General features: G+C 36.4%; 1 protein-coding gene across 1 annotated transcript in view; it reads left to right on the forward strand.

The window, feature by feature from the left end:
• Nucleotides 1-23,274, forward strand: part of PIGK (phosphatidylinositol glycan anchor biosynthesis class K) — a 110,935-nt gene that overhangs the window by 53,634 nt on the left and 34,027 nt on the right. The window contains exon 10 of the mRNA XM_088153102.1: nt 15,292-15,367. Coding sequence (XP_088009228.1) covers nt 15,292-15,367 — 76 coding nt within the window. The remainder of the gene's footprint in view (nt 1-15,291; nt 15,368-23,274) is intronic.

Here is a 23,274-nt window from a genome sequence, read left to right on the forward strand (position 1 = left end):
AAATGCTTTTGTTTTCAATTTTTTTTTTTTTTTTTTTTTAAGTAAGTAGGACTTTAAAAATTTGATACTAGAGGGAACTAGAAGGAACTAAAGATTACAGTTAAAGGAGAAGAACAGTTCAATTCGACTTACAAATACAGAATGAAGCAAAATATTTTAACATTGGACATATTGAAGGATATTTTTGAACAATGGACCCAGAAGTTAATTTTAATAGTGTCTGCTTCTATAGATACTATGTTTAAAAGATGTTAGGAAGAGGAGCAAGTTTTACGTGACAAGATTGAGGTTGATTTGAAAGTGGATTTAAAAATGACAGGCTACAAGAATGACATGGAAAAAGATATTACACTGGACATACAAAATAAACTGGCTGATGTCTTAATAATTAAAAGGGATATACAAATAAGAAACCAAGAGATGACCTGGATAATTTTCCTATATTGGATTTACAAAAGAAGCTTGTTAAAGCTTTGAAGAATTTTGTGAGAAGGGACAAAGAAAAAATGAAAAGAAATCAAGTTGTAGGTCTTTGTGTGAAGAGACTAAAGATCAAGATTGTTAGAAGTAAAAGGAAGGAATATAAAGTTCATTTATTTGTTCAAGGTTAAAATAGATATGTTGTTATCTCTGGTAACCCTTAATAGACTTTTGCTGACATCAGAACTGAAATGACGAGGCTTTAAGGATTTGTTTATAGATAAGAGATGGGATATGAGAAAAAGAGGTCATTTGTTGTATTTTAAGAGAAGGTGATAAGTTACTAAAATTGTTTGTACTTGTGATGAAGGTTGGAAGTAATTTGTTTATATATTTCTTTTTCTTTACTATATTATTTCTCTTTTCTACACCCTCTATTTTTTCTTTTCTTTTCTTTTTTATTTTTAGTTTGTATTAGCTTTTATTGTTGTAATTGTAATTTTTAATAAAATTACTATAAAAAAATTAAAACCCAGGCCAACCTTGTTTTATGAACAGATTTTCTTAGTAAATCTTAATTAAAGTCAATCTCTATTTACGGTTTGATTGTTTAGTTGATTATACCCTGCATTTCTGTTCTGCTAAGTATTCATGGCAGCTAATACTTTTTGAAAAAACAAGAGAATATAACAAGTTAAAAATAGAAAATAAGATTACCCATCGAATAAAGGCTAAAATCATCTAATAGGTGAAAGAGATACTTCTTTGCAGAACTCCTAAATACTGTTTTTTTCAAATAATTTTCTTAAATGTTTTGAATAAAGCAAAGATAATACAGACTAAAAGAAAAGAAATTTTAAAAAAAATACATATAAAAAAGAAAACCCCACCCTCCCTTTCTTAACAACTCCCCACTCTCATCACGGCAAGCATAAACAGTTCCCTAATCTCTTCACTTCATCTTAGTTAAAAAATATAAAACTTTTCATCCCATAACCCATTTCTTAACAATAGGCAAATCAAATAAGTAATGTCTTCTTCAATCCAGTTACCAGCAAAAGATCCAAACAAAACTCTAAGATTTTAACATTAATTAACATATATAAAGCTCAACATTCCACATCTCACCTCTTAACCAAAACAAAATTCCATTTAAAAGTCATGAAATGGTCCCAATATCCTAATATAAACATACAAAAAAACCCAAGTTTAGCATGACAAAAAGAAAACATTTCTCCTTTACAAATGACAACTCCCCCCCAATATACAACATTCCAAATAACAACTTATCCCATTCAAATACACATTCTATATCTCCACTCTAAACTATAGGCACATCTATGTTTCAGAAATATAAAATAATCTCAGTATCCTAATATAGACAAAAAACTAAAGTTTAACATACGAAAGTTCCTTACTTTGAATAAAGAGAAACAGTTAAATGTAAAGCTAATTTAAGTACTATAACATTAGGATTACATAGAAAAACTATATAGTAAAAAGCTTTTACATCATATTCAGTGTAGGCAAATCCAATACACCATATTTTCTAATTAATATATCTATAAATCCAGAAAGAACCACCCAGAATAACAACATATCCCATTTTATCCCTGATCAAATAAACCAACTTTGTAGTCTTTTTTTCTTCTATACAGGGCAGTCTTTCTCTGTAATCAATTCAGATGATGTAATACCTTCATTTGGAGCAAACTGTTCTCAGGAAGACACAGCATAGCTGACATTTCATGACTCAGGTCTCTACACAGTTCTTCAAAGCTATCTCTAAATGCAATTATAAATTACTTGTCTTATACCTCCAGTCTCATAAAACAATTTCTCTTTTCCACAAACATACTTTTATTTTTAAAAAATAGTTTCAAAATCTTAATATTCAAAGTAAAAAACTCCAACGTTTTCTGAGCCCTTAAAACTTTCTGTAGCCAAAGTCTTGTCTTATTTTTTTGTTATTTATTTTAAGTTCTTAAATATTATAAAGGTAGATCTTCATATTCTTAAATTGAGGATTGAAAGCACTCACCCAGTGTTCCCAAACCTGTCATTCTGAAGGTGTCTAACGTCTTTAAATCCATTAATAGGCAATTTCTGAAAATAGTAAGGGAAGTGCACGAACTTATTGCCCTTTGAAGGGCTCTGTTTGCAGCTGGAGCAAATATGGTGAATTCCCCTGTGTCCCAGATTTTTCTTTTATTCCTTGTATCCCTGCAGGCCTTGGGAAGAACATTCTGAGTTCACATATCATGCCCATTCCATGATTTACTAAATAAGCCTCAATTAACTAGGTTCATACATAATGCTGTGTATCTGAATTTTGAAAGGTGAAGAGTGATTTACAAACCACAGTGCCTGATTGCACATGAACCAAAAGCAAGCAAATCTTATTAAGATGTTATGCAATGTATAAACTAAATATCCCAAGGAATGTCTGTGCATGTGGGGGATGGGGGTGAAGAGTTATAAGGAAGGAAAGTAACATCTTCCTTTATTATAGAGGGAGGTCCCGATTTTGAATTGGTATTCTGGACACCAATTGACAAATAGTAATTGATTCAAAGAAGATCAAACAAAGATGGAAGGAGTATACTGAAATTCTGTACAGTAGCTATGTCAACATCCAATATACTTTAGAACATTTTCCCTATTTACAAGAGCCTCTAGTACCAGAAGATGAATTTAGACCAGCATTCTACTCATTACCAAGTTGGAAGGTTACAAGAATTGATGGAATATATACAGAAATATGGCAAACAACAGAAGAAGTCAAGTTCTAACCAAGAATAAGTCAAGATTCTAGCCAACAAATCTGGAGAATGACACAGTGGCCAATAGATTGGAAGAGGTCAATCTATATACCAATACAAAGAACAGAGACTTGACAGAGTGTGTGAACTATTGTACAATATTCTTATTTGCATATGCTAGCAAAATAATGCTTAGGATCATCCAACACAGATTAGAGCCCTACATACAAGGAGAGATGCCAGATGTTTGAGCTGGCTTTAGAAAAGAGATTACTGTTAATGCACCCTGGCTAATTAAAAAAGCAAACTATACCAAAAAGAAGTCTATATGTGCTTCATTGATTACAAAAAGTCCTTTTATTGTGTGGACCATGTCAAGCTGTTGAATGTCCTTAAGAAAATGGGAATCCCAAGACATCACATTGGGAAACGTATGCACAGCACAGGAAACCACAGTCCTAATGTATACTCTTTCCTTATTTCTGCAGTTTATATGCTGAATATATATTGAGGGAAGCTGGATTGGAAGAAGATGAACATGGTTTTAAAACTGGAGAGAGAAACATCTATAATATGCACTGTGGTGATGTTACTACTCTGATAGCTGAAAATACAAATGATTCGCAAGCTCAAATAATGAAAGTCAAGGAACACAGTGAAAAAATGGGATTATAGTTAAATATAAAGAAGACCAAATTAAGGACAACAACGACTAGCCTTAGAACTGACAACGAGGATATTGAAGTGATAGATAGCTTCTACCTTTTAGGATTGACTATCAACAGTAAAGCAGCTAGCAATCAAGAAATATGCCACAGACTAGCACTTGGTAGGGTAGCTATAAAGGCCTTAAAGATATTCAGAAGCCACAATATGTCTATACCTGCAAAGATCCAAATTGTGCAGACCTACCCTCTGGCATTCTATAGAAGTGAAGCTTAGAAGCAAAACAGAATGAGTATTGACTTTTTAACTCTGGTATTGGTGGACACCTCTGAGAATACTATGGATAGGGAAAAATCCAAACTAATGGATCGCTGAACCAATGAATCCATAATTCTCACTTCAGGCACAAATGACCAGGCTCAAATTATTGCATTTTGGACACATTGTGCAAAGACCTAGCTCTCCTGAAAAGTCCATAATACTGGAAAAGGTGGAAGGAAAGAGAAGAGGATAACCAACACTAAGGTGGTTGGATTCAATTACAGTGGCAATTGGTACACTGAAGGGCCAAGTTCAGATAGGTCTTCTTGGAAATGGTCTGACTATATATTATGAGATGACAGAAACGTGATGGCACATAATTGATCAAAGGAAAACATAATATTTAGACAGTTTTCTCATTGTGTTTGCTCATTTTGGATTCTTTCTCTGAACATATGTGTAGTGTATCTTCAATTGTTCCATTATTTGTTTAATCTGTTAGTTACACTAAGTATCAATGTCATGTCATATTTTTATATGAAAAAGAGCAGCATAGAAATGTTTATATTTTCATGCCGGTATGCTGACATTTACAACACCACATAAATCTGTAATATGTATGTGAAACCAATAAAGGAATAACATACTAAATAAAGCACAGTCTGGACTTTGCATGTAGCATGTCCCTGCATCTGGCATTCCAGTCTTTCTTAAAACCTTGTTTTTTGTAGCTACCATTAGGATCAGTTCATATTCAGTCTGGTAATTCAGCCTTCGTGAGTTGTAACTACCTAAGGGAGTGTGACTTTATTTAAGTACAGGAAGTACTGTCAGAAAAGGATGAATGTTAAGTGTAATACTAATTGTACAGGAGGCAGAAGCAGTTACGGTTAAAGGCTTGTGTCGATGCACATATTTTCAAAACCATAGTTCAGTTTTAGAATTAAATGTTCTGTACTTTACCTCTAGGAATTTATCTAAACAGCAGAAGAGGCTGAACTATCAGAAATAAAGAAAAACTCAAGCTGTTTTCTGAAGGAGCAGACAATAGAGAAATTGATTCCCTTCTTCTCTCAAAGAAAAGCCCTTTTCTTTGAAGTCGTCTACCTGAAAAGAGTGAAGTAGGAATGCATATAATTTGGTAAAGCAAAGTATGTAGCTTTGTTCTAAGGGCAGCTACTTTTGATCTGCTGGGTCTGAATATTTGGAAATTGCACACTGTAACTTTATGGGTAGTCATTTTGCAAATTGCTAAATGCTATTTTTGTTTTTTAAGAAGTAATTTCTCTGCCTCTGAACTCACGAAGTATATTCTGGGAAGGAAAGCATTTAAGTACAAAGGTCATACAAATACATTTTGTAAACCTTTTACCCAGCTACTGAATTGTATATTAATAGAGTTGTTATTTTAATGCTCCCTTTATTTGTTGACTTACAGTATCACATAACACTCATCAGCTACATATGCTGGGAATGTTACCATGCGGTCAGTTTGGACAGTCCAAAAGAGCTTTCCTAAAAGAAAATGGTTTTATTATTACTTCAACATTCTTTACTAATCTGTTATTTGGAATCAGGTATATTTACGTTAGGTTGAAAATATTACTTTCAACTATTTGAAGTGTCATAATATCATTTTCCAGAAAGTAACTTCTTTGACATTTACAGAGTGAACTTAATTTGGGTGGTTGTAGAAAGTTCTGACATCCTTTTTCCCCCAGAAAAATTTCTTAAGGCATTTACCATTTATTCCACTGCATACTTCAGAAAATTGATACCAGAAACTTCCAGGTGAGGTTAAGGCTGAGCAGGTTTTCTCTTAACCATTTTGCTAATTTGCCAATTAGTTTTAAACTCCAATTAAGGAAGAGCCTTAAATGACCATAATTATAGAGACAATGTAAAGTTTAACGGCAATAAATACTGGGAACAGTTGAAAAAAGTGTGTCCAGAAGTAAGGAAGCTCAGTGATAGAACATGTATTTTTCACCTAGTAGGTTCTGGTGGTAGAATGAATATGGGTCTTAATAGCTGCCAGTGACTCCAGATAAGGATAGAAAAAGTCCTTCCTGAAATGCTGGAGAAAAATGAGAATGCTGGGCTAAATCTGACTCAGCATAAGGTAGTTTTCAGTGCTCCTAAGGACTAGGTAAAAGATCCTGTTGTTGTAGTGTTGTCCAAATATGTACTTATATGATGATCAATAATATGTCACTTTTTTAAAGCCAGTTCTGGATTGGGATTTTTTATGCTGCTCTTGAGAACCAAATAAAATATGAGTGAGAATCAATTGATTAGTTGGAGATGGGAACATGATATATTGCTATGGGAGTTGCCTTTGCTTCAATAAAGCTTTTTTGAGAGCTTGATGGAATTGTTTACAGAGCCACATGGAGCCTAATACATTGTTCTCTGGGTACAATAAGCATTTAAATAGCAGTCAAAAGCAAAATAGTATTGGTCCAATTGCCCTAGTATAATGTTTGTGTATATACTGAATGTGTTCAAAACAGCACTATTCAGTTAGTATAATACTTTATTTCACATAATGCATAGTATTGTCTTAGTGGAACTGGTTATAAGTGCAAAAGTGGCTTTTTAGCAATATTTCCCTTTTTGTAATGCCCGCACATTAGCTTGCTCTTAAAGAAGCACATCTCTAAGCTACATTTGCACAATTTATTTTCTGTTTCCCAAATTTCATCTGATTCCTTTTTCTTTCAAATTGGTTCATCTCCAGGAACTGGCTTTTTCAACAGCCTCTGGGACAGGATGATTTGTGACTTGGTATGAGCGTGTGGTAAAGTCTCTTGCAGCCAGAGAGCTGACTCATGAGTAACACCAACAGACAGACAACTCTAAAAATATAGAAAACCCACTGCAGTTTATTCCTCCCAGACCCTTAAGCATTCAGGGGTTGAAAACAAAACAGTCAGCAGTCCAAACAAAGCATACAAAAGGAAAAATTCTCAAAATTAAACTATCAAACCAAGGGAGAAAAATGGGACAGGCAACAGCCATTTGAGGCTGGTTATCCTCCTTCACGCCAGCAGACCCAGTGGTCATCCCAGCCTCAGCAAACAGGCAACTCTGACCCCTCCCTTTCCTCACATAAGGAATTGAGGAACCAGCGCTATTTAATGCCTGGCAAATGAGCCAGGATCCAACCAGGCAGCATACACAGGTGGGGGAATCTGTTTATACAGGCCTTAATTTCAGCAGTTTTTGTCTTTGTCTTCCCCACACACACACCCTTTCGGCAGAGCAGCCTTTAAGCTTAGCCAGCCCTGAGCCTGCAGGCACTTACAGTCAGGAGCTGTGGCTTACTTACAGGGAGGCTGGTGTTTTCCCTTCAGCACAATGTTGCTTTGTATTGTAGCTTCCCTGTCATGAATGGTTTATATGTTTTCTGTTGCTGGCTATATTTATGCCTGTTTTAAATACACATAGTCCTCGATTAACAAGCACTCCTTCAGCAACTGTTCAAAGTTATGACAGTGCTGAACGAGTGGTAGTTATGACTGGTCCTTGAAGTACTGGCTGTCCCAGCACCCCGCACAGTCACGTGATCGTGATTTGCAACTTTCCCTGCCAGCTTCCCACAAGCACAGTCAATGGGAAAGCCAGCAGGGAAGGTTGCAAGTTGCTCAGATAAGTCTCCCCCACCCATGCACCCTCCTCCAGGCCCTTGGTGCTTGTACCGTGCTTTGCTGGCCACCTGCACACTCTTGTGCACCCTCCCCAAGTCTCGTGCTTGCGCCATGTCTCCTGGCCACTCGTGCACCCCACCTGGCCATTTGCACACCCTCCCTCACCCAGCAGTAGCCATGCCAAGCACCACTGTGCTTGCACTGTGTCTCTCTGGCCACTCATGCACCCTCCCCAAGCCTCGCTGTGCTCATGCTGCCCCTTCCTGGCCACTCGTGCAATCTCATGGACTCTCCCCAAGTTTCATTATGCTTGTGCCATGACTCCTGAGCCACTTGCACACCCTCTCTGGCCACTCGTGCACCCTCGCCAGCCACTCGCGCGCTCTTGCCCACCTGGCAGCAGCCAACCCAAGTCCTGGCACCACACCTCCCCAGCCACCCACGCACCCCCTCACTCCCTCTCCCATCTGGCAGCAGCCACTTACCTGCCTGCTGGCCTGCTTGTGAGCCACCTAGGACTTGCAACTTCCTGCTGGCTTCCCCACTCACTTTGGTTGTTGGAAACCGGCAGGAAGTGGCAAGGAGGTGCTCGCCTAACAACCCATGATCCTTGCTTAAAAAGCCAATGGGGACTGCAGGGATTACCATCCCTAAGCGAGTTGTGCCACATTGTGCTTTTCGCCTGCATCGCTTAGCAATGGATATTCCAGTCCCAACTGCTGTCGTAACTCAACGACTACCTGTGGTTTCTTATCTTTAAATGCTGCGTATAGTTGCTTCAGCAGTTGAAGCAGCTAATAAATAGATTAAATAATTTTTAAAAAATAGTTGTAATACTGTATATTGGAAAGAAAACATGAGGTTATATATATAGGGACAATGATCACAAGCCCCTAGTCTTTGGGGACTCAGCCGTAGGTGTCGATGCATGTAAAGAAAGAGGCCAGAGTGGGGGCCCAGAAGCCCAAATTGTTTTTAATGGCCTCTGGAGGGATTAGGTCTTCTGGGGTGTTCCCTGGTCTTAGGTGAGCAACAAGATTCTTGATCTCTGTCACTGACACTGATTTGGCAGATTTTCTATAGTTTGGCTAGGGTGTCCATGTAGAATTCCTGAAAGTATGCCTCCAAGATCCCTGGGGGGATGTTACAGTATTGTCTCTTTTGAATGGTGTGTAAATGTGTGTGTGTAATGGGGAATGGTGTGTAAACATTTATACACCATTCAAGAGACAATAAGAAAGCTAAGAAGGAAACAAAAAGATCAGAACACATGTCTCCAGCAGTCTACACCCAGATCAGGGATTAACACCAGACAAACAATCAAGCAGAAAACAATACCCCAATCATGGAACTACCAAGGAGAAAACCAACCCTGGCAGGGCAAGCTACCGTATATATAAACAGGCAGCAAACCCCACACTCACTAGCACTGATGATGTTACCTAGTTGGGTAATGAAACATCTGCAATCAAACAACCAAGCTCAGAGAGCATCAAGGACTCCACAATTAGACTGTTCTATCTTTTTTCTTTGCATAACTTTTTGTTCTTTCACTTCTTTCATTTCCTAGTCCAATGTCTACAATTATCTGTCTTTCTGATCATTTAATTTTAAGTTGAAAGGCCCAAGTAATCTTGTTTGCCAATAGATATTCTGATTTGACTACTACTATGCAGTTTAATCGTGTAGCTTGGCAAACAGCTATCTGAAGCTATTCGTTGCCTGAAACTTATGCTTAGACTAATGCTTTGTCTAGATTTAACTATGTCTGATTATAAAGCCACAATGCAAGTGGGGATATTTCAAAGGCATGTGTTTCCTTTCCTGTAGTATTCCAGTTTTGGAACTATACCTGGTTAAGGTTATTTTTCTACTCAGTAGAAAAGAGTGAGGAAGAATGTTTGCAAAAGGGAGATCGGTTGGTAGCTATATGATCAAGTTGTGTTGCTTTCTGTTCCCAAGATCAAGTGAACTTTGGAAATTGTTATGTATGATACTGTGTTTTTTAAAATTGTAGTAGTGGAAGAGTGTTCTTATTCCTAGCTAAATGCTTAATACTGAGCACGTATTTTTGTTGAGATGCAGTAAGGAAATTAAGATTTTCTGTCCTTATCGAGCAAGAGGATATTTCTATTTTTTTAAAGTTAACAAATGAACAGTAGCAGAGATATATAAAATTCATGTGCAAATTAATACAAATGAAAAAAGAAAAAATGTGATAGCTATCTATATTTTTCATCTAGATTGCAAGTACTCACATAGGATCAAATGTGTTTCTCACTTCTACTGACAATTGCAGACATCTGCAATTCTATTTAGTTGTTGGGAAGTTCATTACGGAGGAAAACTAATTGTCAAAAGACATAACCCTCTCTGCCCTGTATTTGTTTCTTTCCTTTTGCTATTAATCAAAGAAGTATGAAATTGTTTTTAAATTGAATATGATCAGAATAAAGATCTTTGGGCTTGAGTGTCAACCAAATTAGGAAATATATTTGTAGGTTTGTGTTTTTTAATTTCTATTTTAGCAAATCAACTGATTCTAGTGCTACTGGTGCCAAAGGAGATAATTTGTTCATGTTATATTGAACATAAGACCATCTTCCCTCAGTGACTGGTTTAGAACACTGTAGGTTCCTTAGAAAACAGGACACTTATGGAACAATTTTGCATAAAATTACTGTAGAATTAATGGGAGAGTGAATGAAACATGTGACCAAAGATTGTAGATAACTGTTTATAGTGCTAGTGTGTAAAATCATGTTAATTATAATCTTATCTTTTAGACTTAACTTGTAAGGAAACAAATTAATTGAGTGATCTATTGCGGATTTTCATTAAAATAAGTCTCAGCAGTTACCAGCAGCTTTTCTGTTTTTTTCTTGAGATAGTTCTTTCATTACCAAAATAAATTCAACATTAAAAATAGACAGAGAACCATTAGGTATGTTAAGTTTATTTATTGCCATGTAATTTAATTATTTAGTTTAAATCAAGATTATTGATCAGTTGAAAATCCTTTAATTGATTAACGGGCTTTATATGAAGAAGAATGTGCTGAGTGTGCTCGACTGTGGCTATTTTGTGGTGCTGATAGCCTTCTATTATAGGGCTAAAAAGCGCTTGGCATTTGGTCCCTAAGAGACCAATCAAAAGAAAATGCATTTTCTTTATTATATTGTATGATTTAAATTTGTTCCATGTTTTTCAATTTAACATAATCTACAGACTTTAGCCTCAAATGATACTGAACAATATCTGTTGCAAATACACACAAACAAATGAATTGTGTGAAACATGGGAGCAAGGGGTGTAAGCAGGGCATGGGTTGACCTGGGGAAAAAAAAAGCTGTGTCACCAGGATAATTGAAATGATAAACTGCAAAGTAAGAGGATTCAGGCAAAATCTAGTAGCATCAGACAATGATAAAAGATGCTACAAATACTTCATTAAATCTCAGTATTGTTTTGCAAAGCAAGTATATTATCATTAATTTTACAAAAATATTACATTATTTACTGAGATATGATAGACTGTAGGTCTTGAATTATTAAAATCAGCTATAGTCTCCCAAGTGAAGCATGATGCATTCTAAGGAATTATGGTTCACTCAGTCTCTGATAGCTCTCAAATTTCCTAAACCTTTTGTAAGTCTTTGGGATATTAGTGAGCACTTGCTATATTAAAATGCACCTCCAGAGGATCTTCAAACAGCAGTACGAACACTTGGTTGTGCAATTTTCTTCCAAGATAAGCCGACCTTTTTTTCTTACAGCATTTTCAGCAAGAGATGCTCATTTGACTGAAAATGCTTATCAGCTGTAAAGTAGAACTAAATTTGACGCTCACCAAAACAGAGTTGTGTTGCAAAAGCTTGTGTTTTAAGCCAGCACGCTGTCCAAAATAAAAAATTAAATAAGTTTTAATAGAGAGTACATTAGATCACTTGTTTTCCATAGCAATTTACTTGAAGTAAATTGAGTGGTTTACTTTCAGTAATGTTGGACAAAGATATAAATAGAAATTCATTAGTTACTTCTAATGGATATGTGAAGTGCTGCTTTCATGCTGTTTGAAGACTTTAAATTGACATCTTTACTTTGATAGAGCCCTCTGTAAAATGTAGCTTTAAACATTTAACATTCTTGAAACAGTAGCTTTAATTTTAATAAATATTTTTTTCTTCATCTTGTTAATAAAGACCATATTGCCAGCAGGGAGAAAGTAACTGACAATGCACATAGAGACGGGAATTGGTTCAATTCCAAACGCAGGCAGTTGTACAAAGTAAATTGAAAAAAGGAGAGAGAGAAATTTTTCATTACTCTTCAGTAGATGGTAATTTTACATGTTATGGGCAACTGCAGCCAACTGCAATTTTCAGAATGAGCTATGACTTTTTTTCTTTTGGCTTGTTGAGAGAACCTTTCAAACCCACCAGGAATGTTACTTGGGTTAGTATTTTTTTTTAATTGCAGTCAGTAAAAAAATAAATAAATAGTGAAGATAAAAGAGGTGAAGCATAATTATTTCTACCTCATTCCATCAGGAGAATATCAGCCAGTCTTCTTCTTTAGGGATGCCAATTCCCTTCTGGGGACAGCTCAGTAGCTCTTGTCTGACTGCTATGACCAGTTTATGTAGCACTTTGCAGACTAGTGCTGAGGTTTGCCAAAGTCTTGACTCTCCATGGATGGAGTCTGATGTGGTGACTGGACAATGTCTGGTCATGTTATCTGGGATTCCCTTTGACCTGTATGCAGAGAATAGGGTGCCCTCTAGAATGACCTCTGTCACCTTGGGCTGGACCTATACCTTTCCTGAAGGGGACTTGACTAGCTGGATCCAGGAGGCTGTCATGGCTTGCTTCAGGAGAGGATGGTGTGACTAGCTGTGAAAGAGGCGTTCAATATCATTGAGTCTGATATCCTTCTAGTCTGCAAGAACTGGAATTTGAAGAAAGTAGTTTACAGTACAACTGAAGGGTTTTCAGTAGACCCTTCCTGGAGCAGGGTTCTGAGGGAGGAGAGGCTGACCTGGAGACCCTTCCTTTGTAGATTTCCTCAGGATTTGGTTCTGTCACCCCACTTTTTAACTTTACATGAAGCCACTACAATTCAGGTCCAGTCATGGGACAGAAATGGCATTGGTTACTCTGTTTGGTGACCTTTACCAGGACTTAAATGGGAAGAATGCACCTTCTTGGTCCTATTAACACCCTTTAAGGGATTCAATAACATCAGGTATGGTATCCTGAAGATTGTTCAATAGCAGTAGTTATGGGTTGAGAATACTGTTTTGCAGTGGTTCTGTTCCTATGTGAATGGATAGGTTCAGTCAGTAGTCATGATCACCTTGTGTTTGGGTCACTCCAGTGCACTCTATCTGAGACTGTCTTTAAAGAGAACCCGGAAGTTACAATTGGTCCAGGACACAGTGGTGTGAGGTGCTGAAAGGCAACTCTGCCATTGCAGGATAAACATTGGTTTTGAGTATTTTGGGACCAGTATGAAACAAATTGCATCTGTCCGTCTGTCCATCCATCTATCACATAGTAGCCCTACAGATAATTGCAATGAATTCAGTTTTCATGTTATCAAAATGAGTGTATCTATAGCTCTCTGACTAAGAGTCAGACTTTACTGATCTACTTTGGCTGTGGTAATGGCAGTTGTAGTCCAGTATATCAGGAGGTAGGAAAGTTGGAGAAGTCTTTTTTGGCTCAGTTGGCATCATTTAAGTGGGGGAGGCAGTGCATGCTATTTCCCGCTGGGAAAATTACCTAGCAGTTACCTAGCAACCTCACTGGGGAAAAAAAAAGGTCACCAAGGTCTAGCTCTAATACTATATAGTTAAAATATATCAAAAGGCTTTAATTTTAGGCAGCATGCTGGACCTTTAGCCTTCCATTCTCGCTCTGTTCTTTCTGCAGTTGTAGAAATTCCTGGGTTCTCATTGGAGCAGCTGATTTACATAATCACTATACTACTGTTTCCTAATAAAGATGAAAAATGCAGATCTTGTCCTAGTAGGCTAATCATGGTTGGCACCCAGTGCGGATGCAGATTCCCTATACTAATTTAAGACATTATGCAGAAATCATACAGTGGTTAGTCATATTACTCAGAATATTGCAACTCTTGTATCCTAATTGGCTTTTACATTTAAAGTTCATAACTGACCATTAAAATAAAATTGTGGTATCTTTTTTGCAGAAAGCACTCAAATTCCAAACTGTGCAGAAGGAAAGAAAATATGAAAATGATACCCAGAAGCTTTGAAATAATGCTTCACATTTGAAATGGTTCAATGACTTGTTTTCATTGCCTTTCTTCACTTGGGATTAATTTTTCTTCCATAGGAGGTTGAAATTTTCTAAATGTTTTTGTAATTTAGAATCCTTTTAGTCCCAAGGGAAGGAAAGAGATTGCAATATTAATTTTCTTATTTCATATAATGTATATGTATATCTTCCCATACTGCTTAAAATAGCTCCCAACATAACAAAAATGTTCAACTGTACATATAGTATGTTTCATTTCGAATAATATATACATTAGTAGAATTCTTCTCTTCCTGCCATTTAAGTGGGCATGTTTTGGAAAGGTTTATGCTTTCACCTCAGTGGATAAATGAGGATGAAACTGTCTAAGTAGTTTCAACTGTACAAATAATTTAAAGAGGGGCTTTACAATACACTGGAATGCCTAAGAAGCACCTCTCTTCACACTGTAGAAGCTCTTTTTCCAGGCCCACATAACTGCTTCCAGCTGATTCTGCATGTGTCTTTTCACACAGCCGTTTGGCATGTGTGTGTGCACACAGCCACTTGGCTTCATGTTTACCCAGTATCTAGGAAATGGTGCAGCTGCTTTAATGATTCAAAGAGAAGTGCTTTTTATGTAATGCATTTTGCAAAAAAACCCACCACCTCTTTTAAAGGATTTGCACAGCTTTGTTAATTATTCATCTAAACATCTTAATATGAACGTTTCATTTTGGATAAAAATAGCTACAAACTCTCATTAGAAATGTGACCTGCACGATCCTTTCTTCCTTCTGAGCCTTCCTTCCTTCTAAAAAACTTTTGTCTGCTGCTCCTCCACTTCTCTTTTTTAAACAAAACCTTGAAAGTAATTTGTTGTAAGTCCTTCTGGGCCAGTACCAACTACTTGATAGACAATTTTTGGTAGAAAACTAGTGATGCAACCCTCCTTTGTAGATAATATAAATAGGTGATAAAATCTCTCTTCGCTCTCTTCTTGAATTTTCTGAAGTAGGAAGGATTCAGATTGATTGATTAATATAGATATGAAGAAGCTGAAGCATGGAAAGAGAAAAGGGACTTGGAAACATGGTTATTATTTAATGGGTATGTGTTTTTCAATGACTGTGTTCAATACTGAAGTAATATTGCTAATTATTTGAGCTTGATTTGGGATAGGTATGTTAGTTAGGTAGTGATAACTTCTGCTGTCTGATTTTGGTCTTCCCTATGTTATTTTAATATCTGATTTGATTTTTTTTTCAGGCCTGCTATGGATGAAATAGCAACGGAACCTTTAAAATATGCAGAACAACTTCCAGTAGCGCAAATAATACACCAGGTATCATTTTGTTTATTGATATGCCTCTCAAGAATAAGTCAAGCTTCAGTCTTGTAAATAAAATGCTTATATTTACAAATTGTATGGAAGTAGGGATTGCCATTTAGGAAGTGCCACTATTCAGAGTACCGAAAAGAAAAAAAAAAATCTTGAATGTCACAAGAATAGTTACAATGTCCATGCTACACTTTCCCTTCTTAAGCACCAAAGGAAACCTATAGCTAATTGATTTCAGTTGTTTAATAAAGACATATTTGTGATACAAAGTAGAGTAAGCAAGAGTTTAGGTCTGTGAAAGAATGCAGATCTGGCCTTCGTAAAGGTGAAGAGGGCAATGAAACATTAAGGGAAGAGAAATGGTAACTCAGTCCTAAGAAAGTGGAGAGCATGAGAAAGAAACTCAAAATAACCCCACCTTGATTTTGTTTGATATAAGATGGGACAGAGAGAAACTCTGACAGGTTTTCAAAATTCTGTTATAATGGCCTACAAATATAAGGAACATTTGTGGAATCTCTGCTGCTTCTGTTTCTTGACCTTGCCTATCTCAAAGGGCTAGGAGGGCACACTTCAGCAGGCATGAGAAACACAACACATACTCTTAATAGGCACATACTCCTGACTGCCTCTTTAATGGTGCTGTATTCTCTGCGTATTTAGATTAGCAACCAAGTCAAATGAAGGACGGTCTCAGGATCATCTTCATTTTGGTCAAACACCAGCATAAAAAACAGAAACAATCAAACAATAGAATCATCAAGAAAACAATTTTGATGATTTTCTATGCATGGGCGTATAGTATGCTAACATACTATTATTAACACTAAGCTAAAAAGACCTAAAACCTGAACTAAGATAATAACTTGAAAACTACAATGGAGACAGAATTAGCTATGCTTGTTTCATGCTTATTTGGCTTGCCTGTTTTGCTAATGTACCATTTGTTTCTTTAATTTTAATTTTAGTTACAAAGAAAGATTCCCAACTTATGTTTTAAACCAAATCGCAGCAAGTACTGTTGAAAAATGGATGCATTTATGCTTAAAATATTTATTGTCCTTTATCAGAATGGAACCTTGAGCAACAAAAATTATTTAGAGCCTGTATAATACAATAGAATTAAACTAGTATCAGAGCATCACCATAAAATATAGTGCATAAAAGTTACAAGGCTGACTGATGAATTATACAAATTAAAATCACTGCTTAAACAGAAACATAATCTGAGCACATGGTACAAGAATTCATATTTAAGGGAGGCATTCGAGAGACAGAGCTTTAGACTCAAAACCTTGAGCTCAACTATTTGAGAAAAGTATTGGAAAAACCTAGAATAATACTAATTAATTATTAATTAGTATTATTCTAAATTTTTCCAATACTTTGGTCAACTTCTGGCCAATCCAAGCCATGACATTATTAAACAACAATAAAGTTAAAGCAAATATTCCAACAGATCTACAGAAAGATCAATGCCAGGAACATCAGCAGGGGGCAGTAAAAAAAAAAAAAACCTGGCTGGTGACCGTGCAATTGCAGCCTTACTCCTTTTTGTGTGTATTGTACAAAACATGTACAATCACAATTGTCCCTGCCATCTTGACTTTTTAGCACCCCCTGCCCCGACACACCTGGTCACTGTTCAAGCAATATATGTCTATCTGTACTTGGCCACATCTAATAAAAATTGAAGAATCTTTAAAATAATTCTAACTAAAATGCAAGTAACTTGAGCATTTCCAGGCTCCTTTCAGCACAATTGTTACCAGGAGTTTATGTGTAACTGTTCTATTCCAGCTTTGATCACATTTAATTGATGGCAAGCTAGCCAGATGCTGTCATCTAAATGACCCATTATCTACAACTGCTGTGGCCTTCAGATGCAGTTGCCTTTGAATAAGGACAGACCAAGAGGACAAGTGAAAGTTTGCTAAACGGCAAAATTGCTGAGAATATCCCCTGGATATTAATTATTCTTAAGTCTTTTTCCAGGTATCTTTCAGTCAAAGTCACCTCCCACAATTGAATTTGCTTGCTGGAGGCAATGGTAGCTTTAGCTGAAAAGAAACATAGGGTTTATTTTAAAACTTTCAACTGTACAGGCCTTTCCTGCAAGATGTCAGACCCAACGGAAATTTAAAACTTTAGGTCGAATCGGGCACCTCCGGGAAGAATATCTGATGTGTTTTGAACATGGGAGATTAGAAATCAGGACCAGTTTGTATGTCAGGATTTCCCTTGGTGCTGTCAGAGCTTCAAATGACCCAGCAGCCTGCAGATGTCACATTTCAGATTCTTTCTTCATGCCTGACTCTAAGCATAAATGAATTAAACAGCAGAGTAGGCAGTAAGTCAATATGTTCTTAACAGTGCAAGTGAGCAATGAAACAGTTGAGGATTGTTTGGAATAGGTAAATAGGAGCTGCACCAAATGGTTCACCTAAAGGAATAACTATGATAGGAAACAGAATTAACCTTTAAGATGGTTGACCAGATGAAATGTCACAGTAATATTTTTACAGCACAAGAAAGTAATATAACTCTGGTGGGTTCATTTTGGCAGCTTTGTGCCATTTTGCAGAGGATTGCATTGCTGAACAAAATGAGGAATGTGTTTTTTCATGCATTTCAGCTATTTCAAAGAGCAGACATTCATGTTATATAATTCTTTGGCAAAACACCCTACCAGAGCAATTACTTGACTGTTCTGGCCCTTTCTAGTATTGCATTATGGCCTTTTTGAGTGTCCCACTTTCATGTCAGATTTTGGACATCAACTCTGAATAAGAAAAAGCAGAGTTTTCACTTTAGACCAGTGTTTCTCAAGTTTAGCAACCGTAAGATATGTGGACTTCAACTCCCAGAATTCCTCAGCCAGCCATGAAATTCTAAATTTCAAACTACTACTGTACAATTAAAACTGACACAGGAGCAGCAAATTAAAGAGTTCTGAAATAGTACATAGTTTTAATAGACATATTACGTTCAGATTTTGGTGACAACTACAGATATACTTTGTTTAGGAAAAAGTGTTCTGATTAAGTGGTTCACGGATGGTTTTTCTGCCCCATTAAAGTAGGAATTCCTGGCAGACTTCAATGGTGTATGCTTAGCTTAATTCTGAAGCTAGAATAATGGCAGTCTTGGTAAGAGGTTGCCATCTAGTGGATTCTGTAGGTGGTGCCTCTTGATTGAATTATGGACTGCGTCCTTCAAGGAAATGATGGAATCATATGGTCTTACTGGAGAGTAGTTCTCACATAGGCACTGCAAGATCATTGGACTGTGTTCTTCCATACTGTCAGGTGGTAAAAGGATGTGTAGGAATTGGAGCTGAATGAAAATTGTCCCTTTGGATACGGGGAACTGGTGAGCCCAATGAAAGTGGGTGTGTTGGACAACAGGGAGGGTAACTGCACAATTACCACCCCTCAAACCTGCTGTTCTCAATATATGTCTAATGTGATATTGATAATCACTAATGGTTTAAAGTGATTGAATGAGAAGATGGAAATAAGGAGTTAATTGATTAAACAGAATATAAAAGAGAAACTGTAGAGAATTAGAAGTGTCTTCTGTACAGATCTTTTCATATTTGAGAGGATACAGATATCATTAAAAGTGGAGATGATTAAATATGCAGCATGAGAAGCACTGTTTGGACTGGGGCACTTGTGGATGGGTGTTTGTTTATTGCTGTTTATTGATTAAACTTAACCCTTTCCAAGCTGTTCTTCCAGAGAAATGACATGTGGTATCTTAGAAAGATTAAACCCACATTTTCCAGAGTTGTTTTGACTTGTATATTCAAATCCCATTTCTCTTGTTGATGTTAATAGCATTTCTGTTTCATATTTTGAATTCTCTTCTTCTTGATATTTTTTCTTCTGCTACTTATGTATCATAACTTTTCTGTTAGAATTTGGTTGATTTTCCCCCCTACTTTTTATTTCTGATCTTCCATTGCATTTTTAAGTGTCATATCCTTTACCTATGCTAACTATTGTTACCTGTGTAATGTGTTTTAGGTTGTGGTTCTATTCATGGTGTTTTCTTCTGCTCAGTGGTAAAATATGAAGATCATGGTAGCGACAAAATCATTATCAGCACTGTTGTTTTTCTTTGTATTATTGTTATTAATGCCCTGGTTAACAACAATCATAGATGGTATGGTGTATTTATTAGGATTATCAACCCAGCCCAAGTTTTTCTACTTATGGGAAGAATATACCAAGTATGAAAACAAAGACTTTAGATGTTACACATATCGCAGACAAGGCAGTATATAATTCTTCACTTTTCTGGCATTAACACATCCATGTTTAGAATACCAAAATCTTGGAAATGATTTTTATTTTGAGTACCAAAATCTTCCATGCTATTTCTTCAGCAACAGCAATAAATCAAGTCATTTTAGCACAATACAAACTGATTATTAACGTATAGCACTTGAGTTGCTTAAAGGTAAGGCAACATTTAATCTAATTCAGAAATCCTTTAGTGAGTTTTTTCTTGCAGTGTTCAAATAACAAGCCTCTTCAGAATTGGGTAAGTGATTTGAACATAAGGGTTGAAGGCTGACAGAATTCTGCTTGACAAATGCTGTTATATTTATTTTGAACAATGCCAACCTACGTTGAGCAACTTTAAAAAAAAATTCTTGTAAACTTCATTTCCAAGATCCATGTCAGATGTTAATATAACTGACATGAATATATAGCAAAACATACAGTTTATATTCCATGCCCTTTATTTCTACAGCTGCTATTCTACCTCTTCAGTACTGATTGGCACTTTTAGAAAATGAAAAGGACAGCCCTTACCAGATCAATTCAGATCCATCCTTGCCTGTCTAATATGTATTCTGCTCTTCTTCCAGTCAGGGTAACATGCTTTTAGATTCCTTACAGAAAAACTAGCTTTGTGAAAACGAACTCAAGCAATGAACATGTTACTTCCTATAAATATAGAAATCTGGGATGGGCGATCTGCATTCCCATTAATTTCCCTATTGATAGTGCAGTTTCTGGTTTGAGGTAGGAAACATATCAAAAACTATAATATAGGGCCTGACACAGTTTTGAAGAAGAAGAAGAAAAGCATAACTTCCTCAACCTTTCCCAGAATTGGAGAACCTCAGCTTACCTGTGTGAATGACACTTCACTGCCTGGTTAATTTCATCATCTTACCAAGTAAAGTCTTCTCACTTGATAGAACAGTACATCCAGGAGCAGCCATTTTTTTTTTCATCCTTGATACAAAGTAATACATTTCTGGAAAGATAATCTCCTCCAGGTTCCATGTACTCAACAAACATCTCTTGCTTCTTGATTGTTGGTTTAGATCTGCAGAGGTTCTCTTGATGTAAACATTCAAACCATTCTGAACCATATGGACTAACCACTTCAGATTCTTTCCTGCTATAATATATATCTGTCTCCATTCAGAGAAAACAGCAAGTCATAAAACCTAGAAGTCTAGGCTGATCTCATAAAAAGCTAAGCTGGTTGGGCCTATTTAGTATTTGGATGGGAAACCTCTAGAAAATCTCTGGGCTGTAGACTAGCATGAAAAGTCAAAAGGTATCCTAGAAGAAGGCAGTGGCAAACCTTGTTGCTAAGGTAACTACCAAAACTGCCAGTATAGCCACCAGAAATTGAGTATGACTTGAGAGACTGATTTTCTCTTTTTTTGCCATTCAAAAGGGTGTTCATTATCTGTAATGAAAAGCAACTCCATCAATATCCAGACTGCAGACTGATTGCTTTTGATTTTTTTATACAGTTGTCTCTGTGGACTGTAGTGGTTGCCATTATTATTTTCAGAAATCTTTCCTGCTAAGAAACACTGGATAGGCTATCTCTTTGCAGAATGCCTGACTGCTAAGAATGAAGCATATGAATGGGAAGTGACGCCCATCAGCTTTGCCTGAATGCATTAGTGTTCACCATTTTAACCTTGTCAGCATTTGCTGGTGTTATCTACTGGGAAGCTATGTCAGCAGTGCAATCCAATGCCTGAATTTATTCACAGAGAGAGAAAAAGCAAAAAGCATATTTATGAAGAAGTTACCTCTTGCCATTTTTAAATGGAAATCTGTTTATGTTAAAGATAAGCCAGCCTCTCTGAAATCAGAATCAAGATGTTAGGCTTTCCATGGAGGAGACAGTATCAGCCCTCAGATGGGTCAAAATACATTCATTTATACCCTAACAGATCCATTTCCCTTTGATTTGTTAAAAATAAGATAGTAATTAGCACACAATAGATTTTTATTAGTCTCTTATAAAAATGGTTAAGGATGTTTAAAGCATTAATCAGACATGGGAAGTATATGATAAATGAACAAAAGCAGTATAGGTTTTAGGTAGAAGGAAGCACTAATATGCTTTGATTAGCAGGTGAAATTGCACTAGAAAGACTGATAAACTACAAAGAATTCAAAAGTCAGTCATGTGTGTGATTATATCGTAGAGGCAGTTATGATAAATGAAAATTACTGTCTTAGTAATTTTATACAATTACTAATATCTGCACATACAGTAAACCTAATTGCCACAAAACTGAGCAAGATTTCCACAGTGCAAGTCTCTAGAAATAATTTTGCAAACAGAAATAAATGCACTGCAGTATATAGTCCCCAACCATAATTCACAAGGGAAATCTAAGAGCATGGATATATAAAGCCACAAAAAGATGGATGAATCAACAAAGTCATTACCCTTCTATCTCCTTTCTACTGTAGCTCATTGATAGAACATGTGTTGGAGGTTCCAGGTTCAACTTTTGACATCCTTATGTCATGGGAAAAATTCTTGCCTAAACTCTGGGATGGTCCCTCCCAGTTAGAGTTGACAACAGCAAGCTGAATGGACTGCCTAACTCAATAGGTGTGTTTATGTATCATGCATATTGTTTTTAACAATAGTGTGTTGAACAAGCTATAGTGATCTCATTGACATAACTATTAGCTGTAAACTTTCTTTACAGGCAATAGTGTCTGGATTCATGCATTGTACTGAGTCAGACCTAAACCATACTGTCACTTAGGCTCAATTTTTAAACTCCATAATCTTACAGCACATTCTTATGATAAAAGCTCTCCATGGTGCTCTCCAAGGACATGCAAGGCTCTTTCAGGGCTAAACCAACTTTGTAGTAAGATTAAAATTAGCTTACTGACCTTCCAGTTGTTCAAGCACTTTGCCAAAACAGGTACTTCCAAGTAAGCTATAATTTATTATTTTCAATATGTCTGAAGTTACCTTTTTCAAGAGCAGTTATATTACTGTTCACTTCTGAGTGGTTAGGAAACATTTAGTGTTTTTCATGAAATGGATTGTACATAATCCAAGAGATGGTTTGTATGCAGAACATTGCTATTTTGGCCTAATGTGGAACTATTCCAGTATTTCTAAGTATTTTTCTAAATCGTTGGACCTCCTGATAGGAAGGACTGTAGAATGTAAGTGAAGGTGAAGCAATATTGGAAGAATAATGTATTGGATACCAAAGGTGTTGTATCAGAAAAGATATATCTGCTCTGTAGCAGATCCCAAATACTGAATTTTATCATTGTCTTCATATTCTGAAAAAACTACATTTGGGTGAAAGTAGGAAGAATTATTTAACAAGATAGGGAGGACAAAAAAGAACGAGATAAACAGACATGTGCTGAAAATACAGACATTGATAGCCCAAAAATTCAGTTGACTTTTCTCATTAAAGTTACACTCTGGCCTGATTTGCACCTTGCACTAAATTTATTGGTAGTTTATTAAATCAATCACATTTTGTTAAATCACAGCTTATAAACCATAATGACTCTATTCACACATGTATGCTGAGCCATTCTGAACAAGGCACCCTATGCCTTAGCACGATGTGTGAGCCCTTTAGAAATCTG

The sequence above is a fragment of the Python bivittatus genome, unplaced genomic scaffold, assembly GCF_059951505.1.
Source record: "Python bivittatus isolate LINGU-HERP-01145 unplaced genomic scaffold, Pbiv_v1 ctg000700_np1212, whole genome shotgun sequence".
In the NCBI taxonomy this organism is placed as follows: Eukaryota; Metazoa; Chordata; class Lepidosauria; order Squamata; family Pythonidae; genus Python; species Python bivittatus.